At 35.8% G+C, this 25,899-nt stretch overlaps 1 protein-coding gene across 1 annotated transcript; it reads right to left on the bottom strand.

Moving 5' to 3' along the window:
- Positions 1–4,232: 4,232 nt before the first annotated feature.
- LOC137405876 (G-protein coupled receptor 157-like) lies at positions 4,233–25,875 on the bottom strand. Its single transcript, XM_068092313.1, has 11 exons — positions 25,600–25,875; positions 25,048–25,100; positions 23,071–23,125; positions 21,269–21,325; positions 18,323–18,383; positions 17,944–18,031; positions 16,449–16,541; positions 14,150–14,309; positions 12,968–13,050; positions 7,217–7,364; positions 4,233–5,312 (listed from the first exon to the last, which is right to left on the bottom strand). Exons 1-11 carry the CDS (start codon positions 25,657–25,659, stop codon positions 5,223–5,225), a joined length of 948 nt encoding a protein of 315 aa, XP_067948414.1. The 5' UTR covers positions 25,660–25,875; the 3' UTR covers positions 4,233–5,222.
- Between the last annotated feature and the right edge of the window lie 24 nt (positions 25,876–25,899).

Genomic DNA, 25,899 nt, shown 5'->3' with positions numbered 1-25,899 from the left:
ATGACATATATCCTCTAAGTGAAGTCCCAGCTCGCTGGAAGCAAATGGTAAACGTTAACATCATAAAATTGTTGCTGCTTTCAGCCATCCACACTGCAGGTTATTTGAAGTACCAAATTCATCACTGCCATAAATGTGTGATTATTCCTTGTTAGCTGTTTTTACAGTTTTTTTTTATTACTTAAATCTCAATATACTCTAGTCTTAGATGAAGCAAATATTATAACATACAAAGTTTTATATTCTCTTTCATTTTGTGCAATGTAAAATAGCCGTGTAGCTAAGGAGATGGAGGAAAGAGAGATATTGCCAAAGTGGAACATGTTGTCTGAAGATTAAAATTCTGGCTAAATTCTGGTTGCAGTCCCACATTGATTAACATTGAAGTCTAGTCTTGTATATACAAGACAGTATTAGATCCTAGACAGTAATAACAACTTTCCATCAACTGTGAACCCACTTAGGATAGCACAACTCCTTTTGAACTGAATTTCATTTTGAAGCTCTACGCTTGCAGAACTAAAAAAAACAAAATGAAATAAATCAATTCGTGTTTTTCACAATCTTTCGAAGATATGAAGTTTTAGAGTTAACTGAAGAAACTTGACTACAGTACACGAGTCTGATAGAGTGTGTATTTGTTATGATTAGAAACGCAAATAGTCTTATTATAAAACTTTTGTTGCTGAGGAGAAGTTGTTTTCTAGTTTTTTTCCCTTTTGTTTTCATCACTAAGACTTTCAATTAGTATGTCATTAGAAACTAATGATCTACCTACAGCCATTTTTCATTTCTCAGTCAGTCAAAAAAGCTCTGGAACTTTCAGTCTTGATAGTTCAATCGACTTGAAAGCTCGGAATTGTACTAAAAATGTAGAGCGCAAAAAGCAGTCAAAATTTCAATTTTTTTGTGTTTGTTGATTTGTTGGTCTGTCATATGTGCAGTCAACACAGGCAAGCTTTCAGCGCTTATAATTAGGATTAGGAACAAGTAAACTGCTTCACACTGGAATTCAACTGGAAAATACCAGTTTTGCAGACAGACATGGTAACCACTAAGTCACACAGCCACCTTGCCATACTATGCAATAATTTTGGACATATTTATTACACCCGTCGATCTTAAATGTTGCACGGGTCTGTCAGTGCATTAAAAGAAAATATATGTGCCTAGACACCCCAAAATGCTATTAATATATGTATATATAACATATATACTTAATTAAACTTATAGCACAAACAAAAATAAACAAACTCCTTCATTTAAAGGTTAGAATGGTAAATGTTTTATATGTTGATTAAAAGTACATTTTTTGCGCAAAAATCTTTTTTTACCGATTAAATACCTGGCATTCAGCTAGTGCTTTTATAATTCACTTTAAATACCGCAGAAGTGACTTCTTCAGTCCTATGGTTACAAACACTATTACAAGATCAAAGCTTTATAATACAGCATGTTTGTTTAAGGTTGTCAGTGTTGCTAATTTAAAGCAAAGAAATTGAGAGCCTTTGACCAAAGACCGTGTGATCTTCCACCTCCCTATATTCTGTGATTGTCGGTTGTGTTTGATGGTATGTTTTAGTTCCACAGTTTGTGTTCCAACTATTTGTAGTTTAACTTATCTTTCTCTGGGTTGTCTGCAGGACCTGACCACTCAGTGGCCAACCGCTGTCAATAATTATGCCCAGACTGTTCCTCCACCTATGATTACTGGAGTAGGCAATGGAGGATTGGTACCAAGGCCAAACTGTCCAACTATGACATGCGAAAGGCAGAGAGATGAACCAATATATGACATATTCACTGGAGGTAGAGGAAATGGGGACAGAGGATATGGGGACAGAGGACACGGTGATAGAAGAGGAGGAGAGAGCCGGCATGAAAAGGTATCATCATCTGGAGGAAAAGATATGCGGGTGAGGTTGATATAATACAGCATAGTTTACCCAGTCTAGCTCAGGTTCTCATCTTGAGTTTGAAACTTTCAACAGATACTGTAACAGGGGTCAGCGCTAAAGCCTCATTTGTGTTTTCGCAAATTTAATTTAGTTTTTTATTAATCTAATTGTTTACCATATTAACTGCTACCTACTAAATGCTCAAACTTAAGCTATATCCATTGCACTGCCCCAAAGTAATGAAATTTATTCTTTTTTGCAAAGCCATAGCCCTCTAGTCTGCTGCAGAAAATAGTTTTCTTGTTTTTAGTTTATGCTTCTTTCTATTACATTTATGTTCAAACAACCAGCCTGGAAGAAACAATGCATAGTTTAAAAGCAGTTAACCAGAACAATGAATAAGTACTTTAAGGTCATTCTATGGATAAGCATGAGTAGGCAACACTGAAAAATGAAATATGTAGCTCCGAAAACTTAAAAAATGAAACCTTTGTTTACAACAGTTTAACTTACGCATCATTCTATGAGAATGCATGAGAAGGTAAATCTGAAAAGTAAAGTATGTAGCTTTGAAATTTTAAAACAAGTAGAATATTATTTAAAAAATAATCTACATTGTTAGGGGGAAGGGTTTGAAAAATAGTTACCTTTCCTGTCCCTACTAGTGCCTTTTTTGGCTATCTAACCTAAGCTGTTGTCCACAAGTTGGACGCTCTTTTCCTAAGCCATGATAGCTCTCAACAACAATGCCGAATACATAAAGCTATTCCATTACTTTAAATTTTGTTTTAGTCAAGGTCATCTCGAAAAAGTGTTGGAGGTCGCCAAGGAAGCAGCCGCTCACGAGTGTCACGGCAACCTTCAAGAGCTCCGTCGAGTCATGGCGCAAGAGTCAGCAAAAGTGCTTCTAGAATTGGACGCACAGCTTCAAGTGTGCCCTCTAATAAGTCAGGCATGATAAAGCCGAGTAGGTCTAGAATACCTTCTCAAGCATCGATAAGTCGACAGTCCTCTAGGATGGCGCCTGGAAAATCTGCCTCAAGGATGGCAAGACGTTCAAGTGTCGCTAGGCAACCCAGCATGAGTCGTGCATCAGCAATACAACCGCAAAGCTCACGAATATCTTCTCGCAGATCCCGTGCAACCAGAAAATCAGCTCATCGCTAGGTAGAGCTGTGAGACATCCCAACAAAAATAACGTAGTTTTGAAAGAATTTGATGTGACTGAAGGAAATCCTGTGGGATTGTAAGAACTTGTGGGGTTATCAGGGTAATTTTTTTGAAGCTCAGCCTTTTTCCCTCAGAAATAGATACTATTATGTTGATATTCAATTAAATATACGCTATTTAATATACAAAAACAAATAGTTTAAGTCAACAAATAGTGGGTACAATTAAGTTTGATGACTGTCTGATCATGCAGACATCAATCAGTTGTTCACTTTTAGGCAAGTCTACGTATTTTTACCCATCTACTAGTGAGGTAAAGGGCTCTCCATGAAACTCAACACACCTGCAATAAAAATAGGTTCATCACAGTTTAGCTACTTCAAGAGTCTTCTTCTCCTGTGATCTTGCACACTAATTCAAGGTAGACAATTATTAAATTTTTTTAAATATTTGTGTATATACATATATATCAAGACATTGCTTTCATATTTCCTGATTGCAACACAGACATACATGTACTGTGGACTCCTTAAGTGGCTCAAAAAGAATTTTTTTGCTGCATGTGTTTATGCTGCATATATAGTGCTGCAAGCAATATCATGAACACTTCTACAGACCAAGCAATATTACTTACGGTTTAGCGCGTCGCTTTTAATAGCTTATATCGACTATACATGTACAGCCATTGGTGATCATGTTGTCTAACACGCAATTAAAACCCTTGATTTGCATCCTTACTACATAACACAAGAGCAGCACCATTTCCTTCAACTATAGTTCAACCAATCAGAGTACTGTATATATGCAGCGGTGTTATTATAGATATAATAAATCCTACTATTTATTTTATCTGTGGGTTTATTATATTTATGGGTGTTATCAACTCTTTAATAATGTACAGCAAAACTCCACCTCTTCTAAATACTGTTGATCCAGTCAACTGACTAACCTCAGAAATATGACTCTTGATGAATTCTTGGAACAATTGGTTGACGAATAATTAAATACAACGGATGTCTCGTGATGAACTATTGTAGTTGAACCACGGAACAGATACAGTACCCAGCTATTGACTCGCTATATTCACATTTAAAAAGATAAATAATCTTTTTTATCGGTTGCAAGGAATCAAACGACTTGTCACAAATACACCGTATGTTATCTTTCTATATAATTTTATTACATAACAAATTAAGTAAATAGTATTGAGCAATTATAGTACATAAATGTAAAATATAACAAAAACAATATCATTCCTATCTTAGCAGATAGATCAATAGACATCAACAAGCAGCCAAACTCATATCAAACTAGTAAAGTGCTATCAAGTTGGACCATCATATTATTATGACAATAACAATGCATCAAGGACGAAACACAGACAGGAATAGTAAAAGGAAAGCTGTCATATTTCCAGAGCAACACAATTACACACAAGCACCTAACAGATCGATTAACTGGAGTTTTAAGGAGGAATACACTGCTGAAGGATCGCACTATCGAATTCTTTTAAAGTAAAAAATATGAGAAAACAGAGTGAGAGTTTAATCAGATGATAAAAGTCATTTCAATATATCTCAATTAGTAGGACTGCATGCGCCTGCGTAACTTACATATCATGTATGTTATTAAAGACATTGAAAACACAGAGAATCTGACAGTTAATATACAACAGAATAGAAATACAAAAAATACAAACATTTTCAATGATACATATAAGATGATACAAGCATGATACAAACATGATACAAACATGTTTGTTATGAAACAACTTTCTCTCTTGTAGACTACAGAGTTCAAAAATATCAAATGAGATCAAAAATTCAGCACGAGTAAGCATCTTTCAGTGTGGCAAATACAGTCACACCCGCTGGTTGTTACCATAGCAACCGCTGGTTGTTACCGTAGCAACCGCTCGCTATTTTCATAGCAGCTACATCTTACTACAACAACCACCAGTTCCAACAGGAACAAACACTGTTAGTTACCATAACAATGGTAACTAACTACCATATCTACCATGTCTATGGCAACCACTGCTCATCGTTACCGTAGCAATCAGCAGATGCTATCACAAACGTTGATTGCTATAGCATTACCAATTAACTGTATAAACAGTTTTTACTGTACCCAAGGTGAAGAGGTCATAGATTATTAGTCTATCATTGGGTGGTCATCATCAATCTGCACATCATATTCACCGATGACAGTCGTGTTTCTTGAACATAAATTCCTCAGATGTACCTAACAAATGTATATCAAACATGATAACCATGAGATTACATGTATAGATATGATAACAGTGTGATTATGTGTATAGATATGATAGAGTGTGATTATGTGTATAGATATGATAAGAGTGTGATTACATGTATAGATATGATAACAGTGTGATTACATGTATAAATATGATAACAGTGTGATTGCATGTATAGATATGATAAGAGTGTGATTACATGTATAGATATGATAAGAGTGTGATTACATGTATAGATATGATAAGAGTGTGATTACATGTATAGATATGATAACAGTGTGATTACATGTACAGATATGATAACAGTGTGATTACATGTATAGATATGATAACAGTGTGATTACATGTACAGATATGATAACAGTGTGATTACATGTATAGATATGATAAGAGTGTGATTACATGTATAGATATGATAACAGTGTGATTACATGTATAGATATGATAACAGTGTGATTACATGTATATATATATGATAAGAATATGATTACATGTATAGATATGATAACAGTGTGATTACATGTATAGATATGATAAGAATATGATTACATTTATAGATATGATAACAGTGTGATTACATGTATAGATATGATAAGAATATGATTACATGTATAGATATGATAAGAATATGATTACATGTATAGATATGATAAGAGTGTGATTACATGTATAGATATGATAACAGTGTGATTACATGTACAGATATGATAACAGTGTGATTACATGTATAGATATAATAACAGTGTGATTACATGTATAGATATGATAAGAGTGTGATTACATGTATAGATATGATAAGAATATGATTACATGTATAGATATGATAACAGTGTGATTACATGTATAGATATGATAAGAATATGATTACATGTATAGATATGATAAGAGTGTGATTACATGTATAGATATGATAACAGTGTGATTACATGTACAGATATGATAACAGTGTGATTACATGTATAGATATAATAACAGTGTGATTACATGTATAGATATAATAAGAGTGTGATTACATGTATAGATATATGAGTTAGTGAGTACTAGCAGAGCTTGACTGAGTGAAACTCACTCTTCTAAATGCTGTGAGACCAATTTACAGAGTAACCCTTGCAACGATTGGTTGACTTTTAATTAAATACATGGAGGTCTCGTGATGAACTATTTTTACCAAAGAACAGATACAGTATCCAGTTATTGACTTTCTACATTCACATTTAAAAATATAGACAATATTTTCTATCGGTTGCAAGGAATAAAGTGCAGTGATAATACAATCGGCTAAGATGTTTGATGCACCTCAAAGAAATATTGGATATCAAAACCCCGCTCTGTGAAGGACTGACTCATTTCCATACATCAATGAATTATATCTTTGATATTCCATTACCTCACCAGGACTTGAAAGTGTTTTTGTATTCCTTACACATAGAAAATTACAGCAGTTATGCATTGACTATCGCACACCACGGTACATGATAACCAAATCAGATATGGTTCACCAGCAGCAGGTAAGTGAATACGTGGTAATTCATCATTAAAACTCGTAGCCTGAAATCTTTATAAATGTTTTAATGATTTTAGGCTATGATAATTGAACATTTACCTTATAACAAACAAACCCAGTGTATGAAAAAATGACTCGTCGGATTCTTTCTCAAGTCCTCCATAGAGTAATGACTATAAGATAACTCCCAAGTCTATGGACACACATAAAACTACATGAATACTATCACATACACCATGAAAATATTTTCAACATTTTGCCACACATACATCTCTAGGCTACGCATAGGGAATCCAATAACCAGTCTTGATAGACTAGATTACTGCCCCACTAGTTGAAGGGAATCGTCTGCTCTACGCAAGCCAATAACCACTCCTACCGTCTTACCTTAAAGTTAGACCAACGAAACTCCTCAAGCGTCTGCTTGTTGAAGCCAAAGACAAAAGCGTTAAGCGTCCCCTGGCTGGAGCAGGAGATGGCGTGGAGGAGTGTGAGAATAAAATTAGCTTGATGTGGCATCACCGCATCGTATATTCTACAAACAATATCTCTTGCAAATTGGAAACCGATCATAGAAGCGCTAGAAGAACGCGTATGCCATCTGATGAGTAACAACAGAGGACAAATGTGAGCCATGACAAGTGTAACAAAATAATATTCGGCAAATCATCCGACACCGAGTTACAGTTTGAATGTTTACGACTGACCGCTTATGAAAACATGCTACTCTAAAGAGGTGGTCACACAGCGACTGAATGGAAGCTTGCCTTTGATTGGCCAACTTAAGCTCAGTAATTGCGGCAGTTACTTTAATTTTTACAAAAGGTCGAATTAAACTCCAATTTAAAATTCTAAAAATGGATTATGTGTCCGTATAAGAAATAGCTGAACAAGGTTAATTCTCTGCGCTTGGCTGTTGCAAGTGTGACAACTCCTTGCATACTTTGATTATGAAAGTCACCAAAGTTTGCTATGAGGCTTGAAGGTTTTAATTGGGTCCTTGTGTAGTAAACCCTGAGCATGACCCTAGTTACTGGATGGCCATGAAATCTTAAACTGACTAATAAGAAAAGTTTAGGCGCTAAAAATTTACTATGTCCTTTTAATAACCTTGTCAACTCTCTGTTCTTATTTGACCTTGTCAACTCTCCGTTCTTATTTGTCTTTATCACTTTACAAACCCTTTGTTTTATTACACACACACACATGAACAGATTCACAAAAACTCATCTGCACACATATGCGAGCACAACGCACACCAATTACTTTACATCTCACACTTATCATCGCCACAAAAACACTGTGTATATGTACATTATATGTGCATATATATCCACAATATCCAAATATCCATATATACATTATAAATATTATGTATTAAATATTCTATATCTTGTACAACAGTTATATATATATCCTATATTAGTACGCTTGCCAGTCCCCATAAGTAATGAGTAATCAGTATATATGGAGAATTATCCAATAAATACCACAAATACCGGCGTTCAAGTCAACCTGACGTATATGTTGAAGTCTAAAGTTTGGTTTAAAATCCTGGTTTTGACATGTACCGGCCGTATAAGTGGACTCCCTTCTCTGGCTCAAGTCGTTTGGTTGCTAATAGTTCAGTAAGCATCAGAGGTGGGCGATGCGCAGCTGAAGAAATGGCATTCAAAAATGCCATCAGCGAAAAAATTTATTGTGCCGGCGGAAATACGTACAACATTTAATAAAAGAATGTGAGACAACGGTTCTAATGAAAACCTCAAAGCACAAAAAAACAATTCTTCACCACTGTATTGACCCGCCTCACCAACAGAACAAACAGCCATCTTTGATCATACGGTATGTACGTTTTTAACGGAAAAGCCATGCCACAAAACAGATTTCAGTCATGATTCATGTACAAAAAAAAGGATTGATTGGCGATAGTGAATGTGTCAAATGGATTATCGGAGTGTGAGCTTGAGGGCAAAACTACGAACCAAGCGTTAAATTCGAAAAACAACACGTTATTCGAGAAGAGAATCCTAGTGATGAGAATTCGAATGGTGAAGAATGATACTTTGTGTTTGATCCATCTCATGCTGAGTAGAATTATTAGTATTTCACTCTTTTATAAATAAATCCCTGTATGTCATATTATGTAATTTTGATTTGCGATGGTTTTTGAAGTTGAATTTTACTAAAATTTGTGTCATGAAAAACATGGCAGCTGTATAAGTTGATGACATATTTTTAATCTTGAAATTTGGTGTAAAACTTTTGACTTCTATGCCAAAATTTATAAAAACTTAGGGCTCCTGAGTGGTGTAATGGTGGCATGCTTGTATTTCAATCAGATGCCTTGGTTTTGATTCCCGCACAGGCTAATCTTTTTCTTTAATGATCTTCTCTAGCTTGATGAACCTAATAGTTGTCAGAGGTGTGTATAAATCATCATAACCTTTGAACCACACGGTCTATGACAATATTTTGATAACAAATCAATTATCATAAATTTTTACATAAGCCGATGCCAAGAAAAATACCCCAAATGCATTGCAGAATGAGAATGAACACTTTTTCAGCCATTTTCGAAAAGACCGTTAGCATGTACGAGTCTGACTATATATCAATATTATTACATTTTATGGCATTACTATTACTGATAAAATATAGCTTTCAGTAGTACTATTGTTTAATAACAATCACCTTAAGTCCACAGATCTGAAATTATTAAAAACCCGTAGCAGTAATGCGTCTAGCATGACTGGTCATTGCGCAAAATTAAATTACGATAAAAAAGAAAAGATTTGGCAAAGCGAAACTACGGTCAAGATGGGCTGTTAACATATTTTTTCTTGGCTCAACATATGCAAATAATTGTTTCATTTCGTCTAAGTATAGATGATTATAGGGTGATTTATTGGTGTAGTTGCAAAATCAAAGTACTTGGGTTCAATTTGACATGACGCGACCTGTCAATCAAACTAACCTATTGACCAATAAGTGTCCAGATACAACGAGGCTTAGCAACCGATGTTGCTATTCGCCATGACCTCCGACAAGCAACAATAATGAATGTTGTTTTGAACGTTAATTTTGTTTCTATTTTTACCGTTTATTTGACGATTTAAAATCTTGAAACGATGTCAACGGGATCTTTGTGATTCCGTTGACATCGTTGTTGGCTTGGTGACTTTATTTGAATTTCAATAAAAATAATTTCTACAAAATATTGACTTCATACAATAAACAGAACAAACATTAACATACATACATGTACATTATGCTAAGGGCAGAAGTAATTATTATTTCAACAGTCATTTTATTATCCGAATGAGAAAAATAGCTGGTCACTTGAAACACACATATAAATAATTGGACACAAGCACATTAAAGAGAAATAAATATTGTCAATATATTTTGGCTATATATATATATATCCAAAATATTTAGCTCTAGCGTTGAGCCAGCATTCTGTTCACCACTGCTGGTGGCCACTGTCTTGTATGGCTTGGATGCTAAATACCCAAGTGGTGTACTCCTCATAGCGGCGAGAAGCTCAATGTCCCTGTTCAACAGCTGAACTTTTCTGAAATAAAGTGAAACAGAATGTATTATTACACTTTGTAAATATCTTAGAGATTTAACATTAAAATTTTATTACTATAAGGAACACCTTTTCAATTCATACTTGAAGAATTGTTGACTATTTATTCATAGCATTGTAACTAAAACACATGTGTTTTATTTATAATAATAATTTATTTAATTTTAATTATAATAATAAAGTGTTGAAACTCACTACTTTTTTTCAATTTTATACCTATTGTCAGTTATGTCTGCAGTCAGTGGGCGTTTCTTTCGGTCTTCATTTACCAGCCGACTGATGATCATGGAGGACACTGACTCTGCAATGATTTTTCTCCCCCTTGACCTGTCCCATTCCTGTGGTTTTGATGTGCAGGCTGGTTCACTGGGAACTTCTTGCAGGCCACTGGTTAGCCAGTCCGTCAACTTGAGAACTAATCCCAAGACATGGACACATTCCCCTCCAGCGCTAAAATTTAAATGTCTTATTATGAAATAATGGGCCTCAATTAAATTCAATCAAAAATTAAATGTATCAATTAATGCACATCTTGACAGTAACGTGCCTAAAATAATATCAATAGACATTTTGCACAAAATTTTTAAAATCTCCCATTTGCCATATCAGAAATCATAAAAAAGACTGTCAACGTACAAATTATTTGGTCTAATCTTGACAGGTGCTGTACCTGGTATAGATCGGACTCATGGAACGAAAATGAGGCAGTCATGGTGAATATTACTAAAACATACACTTATTTTTGTAAGAATTAAAAAGTTAATTTACCCTGCTTTACAAGAACAGTGTGCATCAGTGACCTTCAGCGGCTTCTCATTCTTTCGCTGTGACCGGTATGTTGTCGCCTTTACAGTACTTACTTCATCATTTTTTTTTAACAAACACATTCACTGATGCAAAGAAGCTTTCATTTGCATACTTTCTTCCTTGAATTCGTTGCCTAAGATTTGGAATATACGGTAAAAAGCTTTCACCAAAATCACGCGGTAAACAATGTAAACTTTGTGTAGCCGCCGCCATTTTAGTTTATGCTTGTCGGAGGTCGACTAGTTGCTTGGTCATGTGACGAGTGGATGGAGCTACTCTGGGAATCGGCGTCATGTCAATTCCCCTGCAAGGCAATTTTATTCTAACACTCTTGTATAAACTAACTGAACGCCCAGCGTTGTCTGGCAAATAAAAAAGTCTTTGCATAAAAAACTTATTTTTATTTAACATTTACAACATTCACCATTTTAACTTTCAAACTTCATGATGCGAAAAGTGTTTTTCGTGCAGTTCAAATTAAGAGAAAAATAAACAATGAGTACATAGAAGTGTGTATAAAAAGGTTGCCGTTGCAGCAGAAGCTTGTTGTAATCAAAGTTTTGATGGATGATACTGGTACCTCTCGATACTGGTACAAACAAAAATATGAGAATTGGCTGTCTTTGTCTGATACTTTGTCCGATCGAATGAAGAAAGAATGCAGAGGCAAATCCTACTCCAGATAATACAATTGTCCACGTGAAAAGTATTTAGCTTTTACAGATTTACCGAAACCGGAAATATGAGTGTAACGTCACATTTAAAACTGAAACGGTTAATTTGAAAATTACAAGTTGAAATAAATTGATAATTTAGAAAAAATTAGCTTTTAAAAAATTGAAAAACGTAGCAAAAGCAAATATTAATAATAAAGAGTACACATTTGGCGAGTGCAATTGCGAAAAAGATATATGGTAAGAGTGATGGTCATGATAAGAACGGCTCAGTCTTGTGGTTACGCGCGCTTGTTGGTAGATTTGTGATTTGAATGTCACGAGCTCAAATACACTGCGAAGGCAAGTTTTCGTTGCTAAAACTTTATGGACAAACATTGAGATTTATATAGATTACTAGCCAAATGCCCGGTGTTGCACGGGTATTAAAAACAGCTCATAAACAGTGGTAGGTAATATTGTCGCCATTGGCTAATATGAGTAAGCTAGGATATGTATTGGTAAACTTACTAATAAGAGATGTGAGAGCAAGCTTTAGTGATATTGCGCCTAACACAGTGTCGCCATGAGCATTTTAACCCGGATAATGAAAATTTCCGAATGAGACCATTGTATCCTACGTAGCTAAATGGGTTAGCTTGTCACCTTGTAAATAAATAGTAGGTTCCAGGATCAAATCCTCTGCTATACGCATCTTTTATTTCTAGATCGTAATCGCTATAACTGGACATAGGATGTAACAAAAAGAGAAAAATACAAACACTGAGATATATATAATATATGTATGTATATATATATATACATGTATATATATATATTATTTTTAGCTAGGAAAAGCTCATTAAGTCATTGATACCAAGAGCTGACCAAAATGGTGCGTGAATACAAAAAGTGCTAAGGAATAATTTAAGAGGTGGAGTAATACAGTCAAGCGCTAACTTTTTATATTTACTTTTTCTTTACATTCCTCAGGTAGAATTTGTACTTCTGTAGCTCAAGAGCGGATAACAACCACTTCAACCACCTAACAACCATCTTCAAGAGCGGATAACAACCACTTACCTGTTGCAGAGAGGAAATATGTTGAGCAAAAGATACATGAATGGGTAAAGGCGAAGGGACTTCATCTCCGTAACCACTTGTCGCTACAAAACGACTAGTTGGTGAATGGTCATATTTTGCTCTATCAATAAAACTTTTTGTTATTGCATATATTTTTATTGTTTTTATTTAAATGTATTAGCTTCAACCATGTTTAAAGCTATTATTACAATTAACTATGGTAATGTTTCGAATCATAAACGAATGGCGAGATGGTCATTAAAGTTAGTTTTGTTGGTTGTCCAATGGTTTAGACGGCAATGAAATGTTCCTTTCCCGAAGAATGAAGTGCCATCCTATATGAGGTATTGCCTTTAAGAACACAACATGATAAATATGCCTAAGAATACAAAGGTTATTGAAAATCAAAACAAGAATTCGATACAACAAAGGCAATGGCCACTGTCCTGTAGAGTGAGCACTGAGCTGTTAATACTGCAATATGACTATCACTATAACGACTAAAAAGGTGTATCAAGCAATTATTCACATAAAATGCCCTTTACAGCAAATACATATACAGTGTATACTAGTTGATAATTTGGTGTAGGTAGTTATCATTATGTACGCTATATCTATTAGTACCCTGAAAGTCTAGAGAGCCGTGGAGAGATCGTTAGGTGTGTTGATAATGCACAGGGAATAACTATCTGCGTGATTATTCTAACACACAGAAGGCGATTGATTGGCGCAGGTGTTATAGAGTGTCAGCTTAACAAGATGAAAGTTCAAATCCTGCTTATGCCAATCTTTTATCTCAACCCCTGACCATGACTTCAGACAGATTGACAGAAGGACAGAGACAGCTCTTATTATAGTAAAGGTTATTTCTTTAATTAGTAGATGATACACAGCACTACTAGTTACAACATGCCAAAATGTACGCGTATTTCTTTTTAAAGCAATTTATATTTTTACTTAGACAATCAAAAATCAAAGATATTATATTTCATCCGATGAAACTTTCAGTTGATATCATATTACATGAGTATATTGAAATTATGAAAAAGAACATAACACTACAAGACAACTAATGCGCTCATGAAATCAAGGGAGCATTTAGCTATTTACAGACTGATTGGTCCTCAGAGAATCTTCTAGAAAAGCTACTAGTAAAAGCTACCAGTAAAACTTTGTACATACATGTGACTCCTCAGTTTCCTGATTGTAGATACCGCCAGTGTTTTTGGCCCTCTGGTGTACAAGATAAACCATGTGAGCATTGAGAAGCACTATGACTCCCATTAACAAAAATAGTGGGATGTACCAGACAGCGAACCTCCATATTGTATAATCTATCCAGCTGCGAACAAGATAGCTGCCAAGGTCACACTCAATTTGACATCAAAAAGTGATTATAAATTCTAGTCAATATCTTGGTTTCAAACATGTTGATATAGAAAAGTTTTTAATATGCAAATTACAGTATCAGAGGCAGCCCAACAAAAATGATAGAACAAATTGAGTACAACGGGATAAAGGTTCCTATCGATTCAATCTCAACACAAACTGGTGTATCGCTGGAAAGCAGCATTAGATGCCGCATTGGTACAAATATAACACACTTTTAACCCCTTAACGGACTAACCTGAGATAATTCAGAAGCTGTGTTTTCAAAATATCTCGGAACCCTTACTTTATCGACAATTCCTACTACTACAATAAAACTACCTCTAGATATCTTATGCTAAAACAAAACTAGTTACACATAACTAAAAAATATGACCTTTGTGACCTTGGAATGCTGATCTAGTTTTCTAATACATTGAGAAACTTCGTTAAAGTGTGTAAACTGGGTTCGTTTTGAAATACTTCACCAACCAAAAGGTCCTTCAAAGGTCAACTATATTAACTTTCAAAACACTGATTTAGAACTTTTTGATGGCCAATGTGAAAAGTATTTTGACGGTATATCATGAATCCAATAGAAGCACTGCCACAAAAAAACAAGGCATGACATAGATTTACTACAAGAGATGATGGCAGCTGCACCTTCACAACTTCCAATTACCATAACAGTGGAGCATCCAAAAGCGGCGGAGATTAGTCTTTGCTATAATATGATACTTGTCCGTTCATCTAAAGCCATGGCAGAGTGTTAGGAAAAAAATCACCCCACTCAAGAATCAAACCCAGAGCACCAGATCCACAAGCAAGCGCACTGCCATCACACCACTCTGTCACCTTACCACTACACTAGATAATTATGCATGTCTCGATCACTCATGACAATCCCTCACAGTGCACGAGACTGGTAGGCGCACGAGACTGGTAGGCGCACGAGACTGGTAGGCGCACGAGACTGGTAGGCGCACGAGACTGGTAGGCGCACGAGACTGGTAGGCGCACGAGACTGGTAGGCGCACGAGACTGGTAGGCGCACGAGACTGGTAGGCGCACGAGACTGGTAGGCGCACGAGACTGGTAGGCGCACGAGACTGGTAGGCGCACGAGACTGGTAGGCGCACGAGACTGGTAGGCGCACGAGACTGGTAGGCGCACGAGACTGGTAAGCGCACGAGACTGGTAGGCGCACGAGACTGGTAGGCGCACGAGACTGGTAGGCGCACGAGACTGGTAGGCGCACGAGACTGGTAGGCGCACGAGACTGGTAGGCGCACGAGACTGGTAGGCGCACGAGACTGGTAGGCGCACGAGACTGGTAGGCGCACGAGACTGGTAGGCGCACGAGACTGGTAGGCGCACGAGACTGGTAGGCGCACGAGACTGGTAGGCGCACGAGACTGGTAGGCGCACGAGTTGATATAAAAGCATCAGCTGCACGTTTAAGTAAAACCAGGAATGTTGAGAGGCTGAATTTTGCAGGAAACGAACAATCAGATTCACAAGAGTGATTTATTATCAAAGAAATGAAAACAATCAGGTGAGCAAGCTGGAAGTCTATGTCTAGCAAACTAATCCCAGCCGAACCTTTGGCAGCATGTGCTTGACCAAGACCCGGTCAGCATAGGTTCAACAATTGCTCACGCAGTATAGGCTCAACCAAGACCTTTCTGTTACAAGATACTTTATTACAAATATGAGAATCTAGACAGCATGGATCGACAAATGACAGCAAACTTTAAACTCTTGTCTCGTCAAACAACCATAGCATTCATCAATATTATTATTAATACATTTCTTAAAAAATCAGTAAATCTTGCCTCTTGAGTTCACCTTTGTATATTTAACTACAACTTATAAAGAAGGAGTTCAAATGCCTTCGGACTTTGAAAGAAACATGATGCTTCATTTAGACTCAAATGATCTCCATTAAGAAACCAGCAGAAAGTTAACACGTTTCGATTTGTAAAACATTGTGCAGATAAACTCCGTTCTCATCACCAACTGCGGCCAATAGAACTGAAGTTGTCTGCTCCATAGTTTTCTGAGTAAGCAACTTTCATGAATATGTATGACACTCTTAAGAAAGGATACTTACCACCAAGCCCCAGATGGTCCATAGTGATTATCATCAATGAATGGTATGCATGATGCTATTAGAGGAGTTCCCCAGCAGACTATATGGAAAACCCTACAAAGTGACAAGGGAGATAATGTGCAGAGGAATTACAAAGTAGCCAATGGATACTTCCAACTTAAACCATAACTGCCACGAACAACTTTTATCATATTTACTAGGTAAATCAGACATGCTGATTCCGATTTTGTAATCAAAATAAAGATTAGGCCACTAACTTTCAGAGTAATGAAGAACTTTTTATAGCGTTTTAATATCGGTCTCGAAAACAACACGATCGGCATAACAAGCTCCGCCCATAAATACTTGACGTAACCTAGCTTTTTAGGAACAGAAGTTACGTAGGGATGTTTAGACCGATTTAGAATAATAGAGATGGGTGTTTTAAAATCTATTAATATCTAAATTCAGCCTTAAAAATAATATCAGTCTTTTCTGAAAGGTAGATAAGCTATTTAGCATTGCATATTTAAAAAGCGCAATAACAACGCTAACTCGTGATAAAACCACGCTTTTTGAGCTCATTTTTCTCGGCGTCCAGCCCATTTAAACGTCATGTAACAAGCTGCGAGCAATTTTAAATAGTTTATATCCCTTTCATAAAAAACTGAAACTATTTTACAGGCTGGATTTAGATAATAATGGGTTTTAAGACACCCATCTCTATTATTCTAAATCGGACTAAACATTCCCAACTTCCGTTTCTGAAAAAGCTAGGTTTCGTCACATATTTATGGGCGGAACTTGTAATGCCGATTGTGTTGTTTTTGAAACGGATATTGAAACGCTTTAAAAAAGCCTAAATGACTTTGAAGGTTAGTGGACTAATCTTTATTTTGAGTACAAAATCGGAATCAGCGTGTCTGATTTACTTAGAAAATACGATAAAAGTTGTTCGTGACAGTTATGGTTTAAATATCACCTAGACATCAGATATTATGATAAGTTTTTAAATATTTTATATTTTTTAAATTATACAAGACCATTCATTCTCAGCCTAGCCTATTAATATAGTATTTATGAGAGATTCAGTGTACACCAGATATTACTTGCTCTTTCAAAATAGTTTATAGAGCAAATAATGTAATAATACTTATAAAATTTTCGTTTGTTCTAGGAATGGATTAAAATTATTTACGCTGATTGTACTGAAAAAATTGTTTAGGAATTTCAATAAAATCACTTTTCGAACAGCTTTCTGGAACAGATTGTGTTTAAAAAACAAGGTCAGATGATATGAAACTCCAGCCCTCTAGGAGACATGTGTGCTATTCTAATTGTACCTCGAATAAATATGTTGTCACCGAAGGGAAGAAGGGACAGAACAACAAACAATTACGATTAGAGAAGGCATTGCAAACACATTCTTTATAAATCACAATTATCCAAACCATTCTAGCGAATAATGTGTTGAAACTCTCTATGCAAGGAAGTCCTCCATTTTGATAATACGCACCATTCCTTTTTGTCAAGCCTGTGATCCCAAATAACAACAAGGTAGAGTGTTATAGTGATGAGTAGAATCCACATGAGCACTGACCAGTCTAAAGAAACCAACAAATCAGCACTCATATAGTTCGATAGAGAATGCCAAAGATCTTTGGACATGTGAGCAAAGATTATTATAACGAGGCAAGTGTTTGGGATGCTAGTAAAAGTACTGGCAAGAGACAGCAAGTCCTAGATCTGACTGCCAGACAATTAAAGACCAAGGGTAAATAGAAGGCTGTGGCTGAAGGTCTGTATGAAAAAGCGCTTATTCATGCGCTAGGATTAGCGAAGATTTCCTAATCTGGATGACCAACATAAATAGTGTTGGATGTAGTTAAACCTACCAGCAAAATTGGTTACAAAGCCTTGGAATGTACAAAATGGACCATCTTCTAGCAAGTCACCCTGAAATTATAAAGAAACACAACTACAGGTTTTAAAAAAAAACAATGGTATGATAAATTTCGCACTTTACATTAGACATAAAGACATATGACAAGAGCATACCATATAAAGAAATAATCTGTTAGCAAACCATCAAATTGTACAAACAAATTTATTATTTTTAATTCATTTGTATTTGACATGGACTCAGACAAAAAGGTAAAACAATTATAAATCTACTATATAAACGGCAATCGTTGTCTATCTATCTGTGTGTCTGTCCGCTTTATAGAGTACCGTACTTTTCCGACTATTAGCCGCTACTTTTATATAAGGGCGTGTCTATTCTGTGTTTTTTTTCACCGCTAGGGCGCATTAACGGGAATCTCCGGTTAGTACACGCCTCTATTATAATACGTAACCCGCTATTCATCGTAGGGATGGACGATAAATACTGATATGCTAATAGTATGAGTTGTCTTCTCGATATATTGAGTCACCGATAACTCCCAAATATGAGCAGTATAAATAAATTATATGGCGGTCTTTTTTTTTCGATTCGATCGTTAGTTAGTAATCTTTTATTTTGCTGATAACAAAATAACAAAAAGCCTCTATTTGCAGGCATATTATCCAATAAAACGGAAACTGTAGAAGAATCCTGAATGCAAGATAGTAGTGAACAATTCATATTTAGTTTGAGATTATTTGTGTAAAAGTTAAAAGAAAATTTACATGAGAGGATGACTTCAAATAAGTAATGCAGGATAGCTTATACAAAGATAAATTGATTGATATGTACTATATACAAGGGTTCAGGGCTGAAGAATAGATCCTCTATGAGTATTGATTGTGGCAAGATTGTAACAGATTCGATCGTACGAAGCAAACTTAATTAATATGAGTAAGTAGTAAAATTAAATTAGTAGTAAATATTAGTAGTGAATTAAATAAAATTTACTACTTTTTAAATAAATTAATGAGTAGTAAATTACATCTAATTAATATTTACTGCCAACGTGTACCGGAAAGGTCATGTGAACATTTGTTTCTTGCAACCACTAGAAAAACACTGTTCTCTATCTACTATATAAACGGTAATCGTTGTCTATCTGATTGATTGTCCGCCTTATAGAGCGGTCTTTCCTTTTATCGTCGTACGAATTTCGGTCGTACGAAGCAGACTGAATTAGGTAATATGTGTAGCAATGGTAAATAAATTATAGAGCGGTCTTTCTTTTTCCATCCGGTCGAACGAAGCCAACCGAATTAATATGAGTACTAATTATCGTAATTTCGTAATATGGACTATTAGCCGCTACTTTTCTCTGACGATTTGAGCCAAGCGGCTTATATAAAGGTGTGGCGCTTCTGTTGTTTTTCTTTCACCGCTCGAGCGCATTAACCGAAATCCCCGGTTAGCACGCTTTTTAAACGGCAAAGTTTCTGCCGTGTTTAAAAGCACCTTTCCTGAGTTCTGCGGCCTATACAAAGGTGTCTATACAGCTATACAAATGTACTATTCATTAAATAAAATAAATTAACGAGTAGTTATTTACATGCAATTAATATTTACTGCCAACTTGTACCGAGAAGGTCACGTAAACGTTTGTTTCTTGGAGCCACTGGAAAAACGCATTTCTCACCTACTAAATTTCCACATCAAAAAGGTAAGTGTTTCTTATACGATGTTGTATTGTCTATGAATTGCCACATCTCCACTACTTAATAACGTTGGATTTGCCGCTGTTCGTGATAGTGGGTCATGTTCATTTCCTTCAGCAGCCGAGTTACTAATTTTTTTCCAGCTACGAGTAGGCCTACTGTAACTTACTATTACAGAACTTTCACGAGTACTCCGAGCGTTGTGATACGCTATTGTGAAAAGAAAGAGAGCAGCTGCTATCGACTTACTGTCACCCTGCATCAGCCATGACCAGTTATACGTCGCCTGCTCAAAAGTAGGCACACGCCGAAAACTGTTTCTTCATATGCCCGACAGAAAAACCAAAAATGTTGTCTATCCGCATGTGTTGCGTTGAACTAAGGGAGAGAGAGAGGGAGAGAAAGGGAGAGAGAGAGAGGGAGAGCGAGGAGGAGGGGGGGGGAGAGAGAGAGGGAGAGAGAGAAAGAGGGAGGGAGAGAAGAGAGACGGAGAGAAGGAGAGAGAGAGGGAGAGCGAGGAGGAGAGGGGGGGGGGGGAGAGAGAGAGAGAGGGGAGAGAGAGACGGAGAGAGAGGGGGAGAGAGAGGGAGAGGGAAGAGACGGAGAGAGGGAGATAGGGGAAAGAGGGAGAGATGGAGATGTAACTGCATATTTGGAGTTGTTTTACAGTATGAAAGACAACTCTCAATAAACCTTATGCTGCGCGTGAATCTATTCCTGTAGACGGGTAATGCAGCTAGTAACCATATAAAACTGCAACCTTGCAGCGTGCTCCCATACTATCTATGTAACCGGCAGCTTATCAAAGCCTGAAGTCTATCATAAGAATAAAATACTAGATACTAGATACTAGCAATGCACACACTGTTTAGGTCAGGGCATTAAAAGCCTGCAATACAATCTGGTCTATTGTGCACTTCTATTAGGAGGGAGACTTATGGTCTCTGATTAACTTTGTCAAGAGCATTAATATGAGGTGAGTGAATAGTACATTGTTGATCATTATTGGAATAAGAGCTGAGTGGGGCCGTTTATATGAAGCCAGACTGAGAGCATTAGGAAAAAAGGTTGCTTTCAATGGGATTCGAACTGGTGAAACCCGCACTACCACATGCACCAATTGACCACCTTGCTGCATTTCAGAATAATTGAGCACCAAGTTATTACATTTGATCAAGTCTCAAGACATACTGGACCGCTAGATTACTAGTCTATATATAATGTATACTAGCACTACTCACCATTATATAAGCTACAGCTGACAGCAGTGAGGCAATGGTCATGTATAGAATTATCCTCTGAAATAACAAAACAACTTTTTAAACAATGAGATGAATTTGAGACGAAATCAAACTAACATAACCAGATAGTGTGTATGTATAACTCTTATTGGCATTGAAACCATCGACAAAATGATGTTTTTCGTCACATGCCAAAAGAAAGAGAATGAAAAGGGAGAGATCAAGAATTATTGAGTGAGTTTAACAAACGCATTTTAAATCTTGGTTTATAAGTTTTAAAGTTTATAATATTACTTCGGAGATAGCATATAACTGGGAATCCCATGGTAGCATATAACTGGGAATCCCATGGTAGCATATAACTGGGAATCCCATGGTAGCATATAACTGGGAATCTCATGATAGCATATAACTGGGAATCTCTCAATAGCATATAACTGGGAATCTCATGATAGCATATAACTGGGAATCTCATGATAGCATATAACTGGGAATCCCATGGTAGAATATAACTGGGAATCTCATGATAGCATATAACTGGGAATCTCATGATAGCATATAACTGGGAATCTCTTAATAGCATATAACTGGGAATCTCATGATAGCATATAACTGGGAATCTCATGATAGCATATAACTGGGAATCTCTTAATAAATGAATACCCTCTCACAACAGCTAATTTCAATTTAGTCACGGCCTCTCGAACTAAACTATGTGAACCAGTGAAGTCTAACAACCTTTGTCCAATCTCCAATATTTTGATGACGAGTCATATGCATTTTCTAATACTACAGTTGACCAAACTTTGAAATGAGAAGACATCAATATGACTAGTATGAAACAATCCCTCGTAAATCAAATATGTCGACTGCAGAGGCTGTGCATAATGTTGAAAAAGTCCTGTTGCACAAACAATGGCTCTGCAATTTTGGCTGGACACGTCAGAGTCAAGCGAATAGGGAACCTCAACGACTGGAGACATGCCCAGTTACCTAGAGCAATTAGAGGTTGGATGTCATTCCTGCCACCACCACCAGCCTTTTTTAAGAATTGAACCTTGACCTGTTGTTTACACAACAAGCGCTCTAGGACATGGCTGCTATCTAGGAGACAACTATTATAATGAACATGATCAAAGTCCTTATGACAAGAGCAATACAGATGTAAACCAAATAAAAAATGGTCTATTCTCTGGTGAGTCTACTGATATGATACAGCCAGTTTCTGCTGTTCTGTTGTCTTAACTAGTACGTGAATTGAACAATTACAAATTTAATATCGAGAAAACCCTGAATGATCTGCAGCTACAACATACAGATAGATGTATAGATAGATTTATAAGTAACTGGAACAAAATCTGATGTTGTTTCTGAACATGAGCGATCAATAGAATTCTATTCCACCAAAGGGTCATGTACAAGATACCAGCTGTGTATGTATAATAGTAGGCAGTGTTGACAGCTGCTCCTGCTTTTCTTCATTCTAGCCTATATACATTTACTTCATTCACTCCAACCAATGTTTACAATCCCCATAAACACAGCCAATGTTTATTTTATGATAACCATTTCTATTGGTGTCACTGCCTCTAGTGTCAGCAAGAGGTACGCATGATACTATTTCAAGTATACAACTATTGCACGAGAGAAGATAACACAAAACTTACTCACTATTATAATTTTCCAGCTGTTGCGACATACCAGGCTAGGAATATAATGATCCAACTTTGTATCAAATTCGCTGCGATTTTCAATATACATATAAACTGAAAAAGTCCAGCGACCAAAATAACTGTACTTACTTGAATGAATGTGTTTAGTTTCTTATACACAAAGATGTTGACCAGCATCAGTATACTGTAAAAAATTGCGTACAAGGAAACGGTGTGACAGCTCAATGAATAATGATGTCAGAATTGGGAGAACAAATGATTAGTAAAAGATCTCTTGAATACTGCAGAGATATCAAGTACATATAGTTAAAGGAATGACAGAGTAAGTTAAAAATGATCAAAGTCTTAAATTAGTGACATTTTTCACAATGTCGTACATCTGCAATGTGACAGCAGAAATATAGCAGGGAGAAATAAAAAGCTGTACAAAGAGAACATCAATCTATATATAAATCTCAGTGTTGGTCGTTTGTCTGTCTGTCATTTGTCATTCGTGTGTCCAGTTATAGCGATAAAGTTTTATGAACAAAAAATGCGCTTCGTGCAGGTTTTAAACACGGAGCCTCCAGGTCTGCAGACAAACGTGCTAAACCACTAAATTGCATGCCCATAGGGATAAATAATAGTGCACATCATAATTATTAGACCTGCCCATCTTCAATGCCGATTAGTTTTAGCATGACTCAGCATGCTTAAAGAGCATAACTCAATCTTTTTTCCTAACGCTGGCTTATGTTATAATCATAGCTCTTATTATAGTAAAATTAACTAGCTTGTTACTCAAATTCATTGGGTAAACAAACTTGAACCAATTAAAAATAAATTTTCTATGCAAAAAACTTTTCTATCACTTTTGTAACGCCAGGTGTTTAGCTAGTTATATCTATATATATATCTATATATATATATCTATATATATATATATACATATATATATATATAGATCTATATATATCTGGTAATATTTTTGGTAATATATATATATATACCAAAAACCCTCTATTTGAACGCCATGGTGCTCTATTTTTTATCTTTTCTCTATAATATTGGCGGTCAAATAGACATGGCGTTCAAATATAGGTGGGTTCAATTAGAGGTTTTACGGTATAGATATATGTATATACATATATACTAGCCGAATGTCCGACGTTGCACGAATATTAAAAAACAGCTAATAAACAAGAGGTTCCAAGATCAAATCTTCTGCAATACGGGTGTTTCATTGCTAGATTTTAATCGTTACAACGGAACAGACACCGAGTGACAACAGATGAAAAACTTTGAGATTTATATGTATCTGTACATATAATTGATGTTACATTTTTGTATATGTGTGTGTATAAATGGTAACATGGGCTTGTAATGAAGCTGGCTATCTTGTGATCATAAGTACAGCACAGAGTTATTGGTTTGGTTTGTGTATAAAGACCACTATAGTCATGCTTGAAGTTAATGACTGTTGATACTAAACAATTATATTTCAGTAATACATTATTCTGTCTAAACATGTGATTAACAGTTTTTAATTTGATGATAAAAATAAACTAACGGATTAAATTGATGATACCCAAAAATATAATGTAGCCACATCTATTACACAAAACTTGATCCCATAAATAAATTAATCACATTACATGAATACGTATTATTATTAGTTACTTGCTATTAATAGCTAAAATAAATTACTTTTATCAATTTCAATATAGCTTCACTCAACCACAAGAATAATTCGCAAAGGTATAGAATTTGAATAGGCGTAAGATTTTAAATCGATATTTTTTTATCAATTCCAATATTTAAACAGATGTATAAAAATTTGATTAGGGAGGCATTTTTCTTATATTATACTTCTAGTGCGCTATAACAATAACTTCCTAGATGGTATAGCCTCATTGCAACAAAACAATTGGCAGTGAATGACCAGAAAATTTGGGCTTTAAATATTAGTTTCTAAAACCACACACTTGGGACATTTATGGATATATTATACGATGGCCAAAAAAATCTAAAAAATTAAACCAATGAATGGAACAGCTAAAAAACTACAGCCAATGAGCTGCATTTAGTTGTTGTTATTAACAATGCATATAAAACAAGCTAACTTACCAGCCAAGGAGTGAAATGCATGCCGCAATCCTCTTCACTATGATAACTGTATGCTAAAGCAGAATAGGAACACGTTATATAAAAATAAGTAACCTATGATACCGCTAAGTGAAGTAGAAATCTAATATGAAGAGAATGGTTGCTACTTCGAGACATTATACGATACGTAAAGTAATACAAGTAATACACTACTTCTACAACAATGTTTACAAACTATACAACAATGTGCTCTCGATAAAATGAAAAACAACAATCAAGGCCTACTTTGCAATACATAGTTGCCAGCAGATTATCTCATCTAGTTTTACTGTTTTTTACTGTGCAAGTCTTTACTGTAGTTTAGAAATTGTAATATTTAAAAACTTCCTCTCATGATATAAAACTTGAAAGTTTTTACAACGTACTAAATAGAGATAGTAGTTTGGCACATGGTAAAGTTAGTTTCAATAATAAAAATTTGTACAAAACAATTTGTAATCAATAAAAGCACTTCAAAATTCCTTCCACAACAGACACCAAACATAATTATTATATGGCCTCATGCTAACTCACACATAAGTCAGGATTGTCAAATAGTGAGCATCGGGTTTCGTTGTCAGATATGTTAGCCATTCTTAGCCAGCAAACTGCTTCCAGACGCACGTGAGGGTATAGTACCACAAACGAATCGAAAATCAACTATATGATCGTATAATGCTTAATATGTAGTATTATGTACTGCTTGCCCAGCAACAGTAAGTTCGCATCATCAAAGCAAATATTTGTTATTGATTATAACAGGAAGTGTTAAACTATCACGAGTTCTAAAAACTAACGTACAGCATTCGGTGTAGCTATAGAGCGAATGGTCCA

The sequence above is a fragment of the Watersipora subatra genome, chromosome 10, assembly GCF_963576615.1.
Source record: "Watersipora subatra chromosome 10, tzWatSuba1.1, whole genome shotgun sequence".
Classification (NCBI taxonomy): Eukaryota; Metazoa; Bryozoa; class Gymnolaemata; order Cheilostomatida; family Watersiporidae; genus Watersipora; species Watersipora subatra.
The sequence above is the reverse complement of the archived record's forward strand: the minus strand, read 5'-3'. Positions and strand labels throughout refer to the sequence as shown.

Coding starts and splice junctions, on each gene's coding strand:
- LOC137405876 (XM_068092313.1), bottom strand. CDS start 25,659: ATGGCTAACATATCTGACAACGAAACCCGATGCTCACTATTTGACAAT. Junction 18,384..21,268: donor CAGCTGTAGCTTATATAATG/GTGAGTAGTGCT, acceptor TTATAATTTCAG/GGTGACTTGCTAGAAGATGG. Junction 7,365..12,967: donor ATATTTCCTCTCTGCAACAG/GTAAGTGGTTGT, acceptor TATTGTTTGTAG/AATATACGATGCGGTGATGC.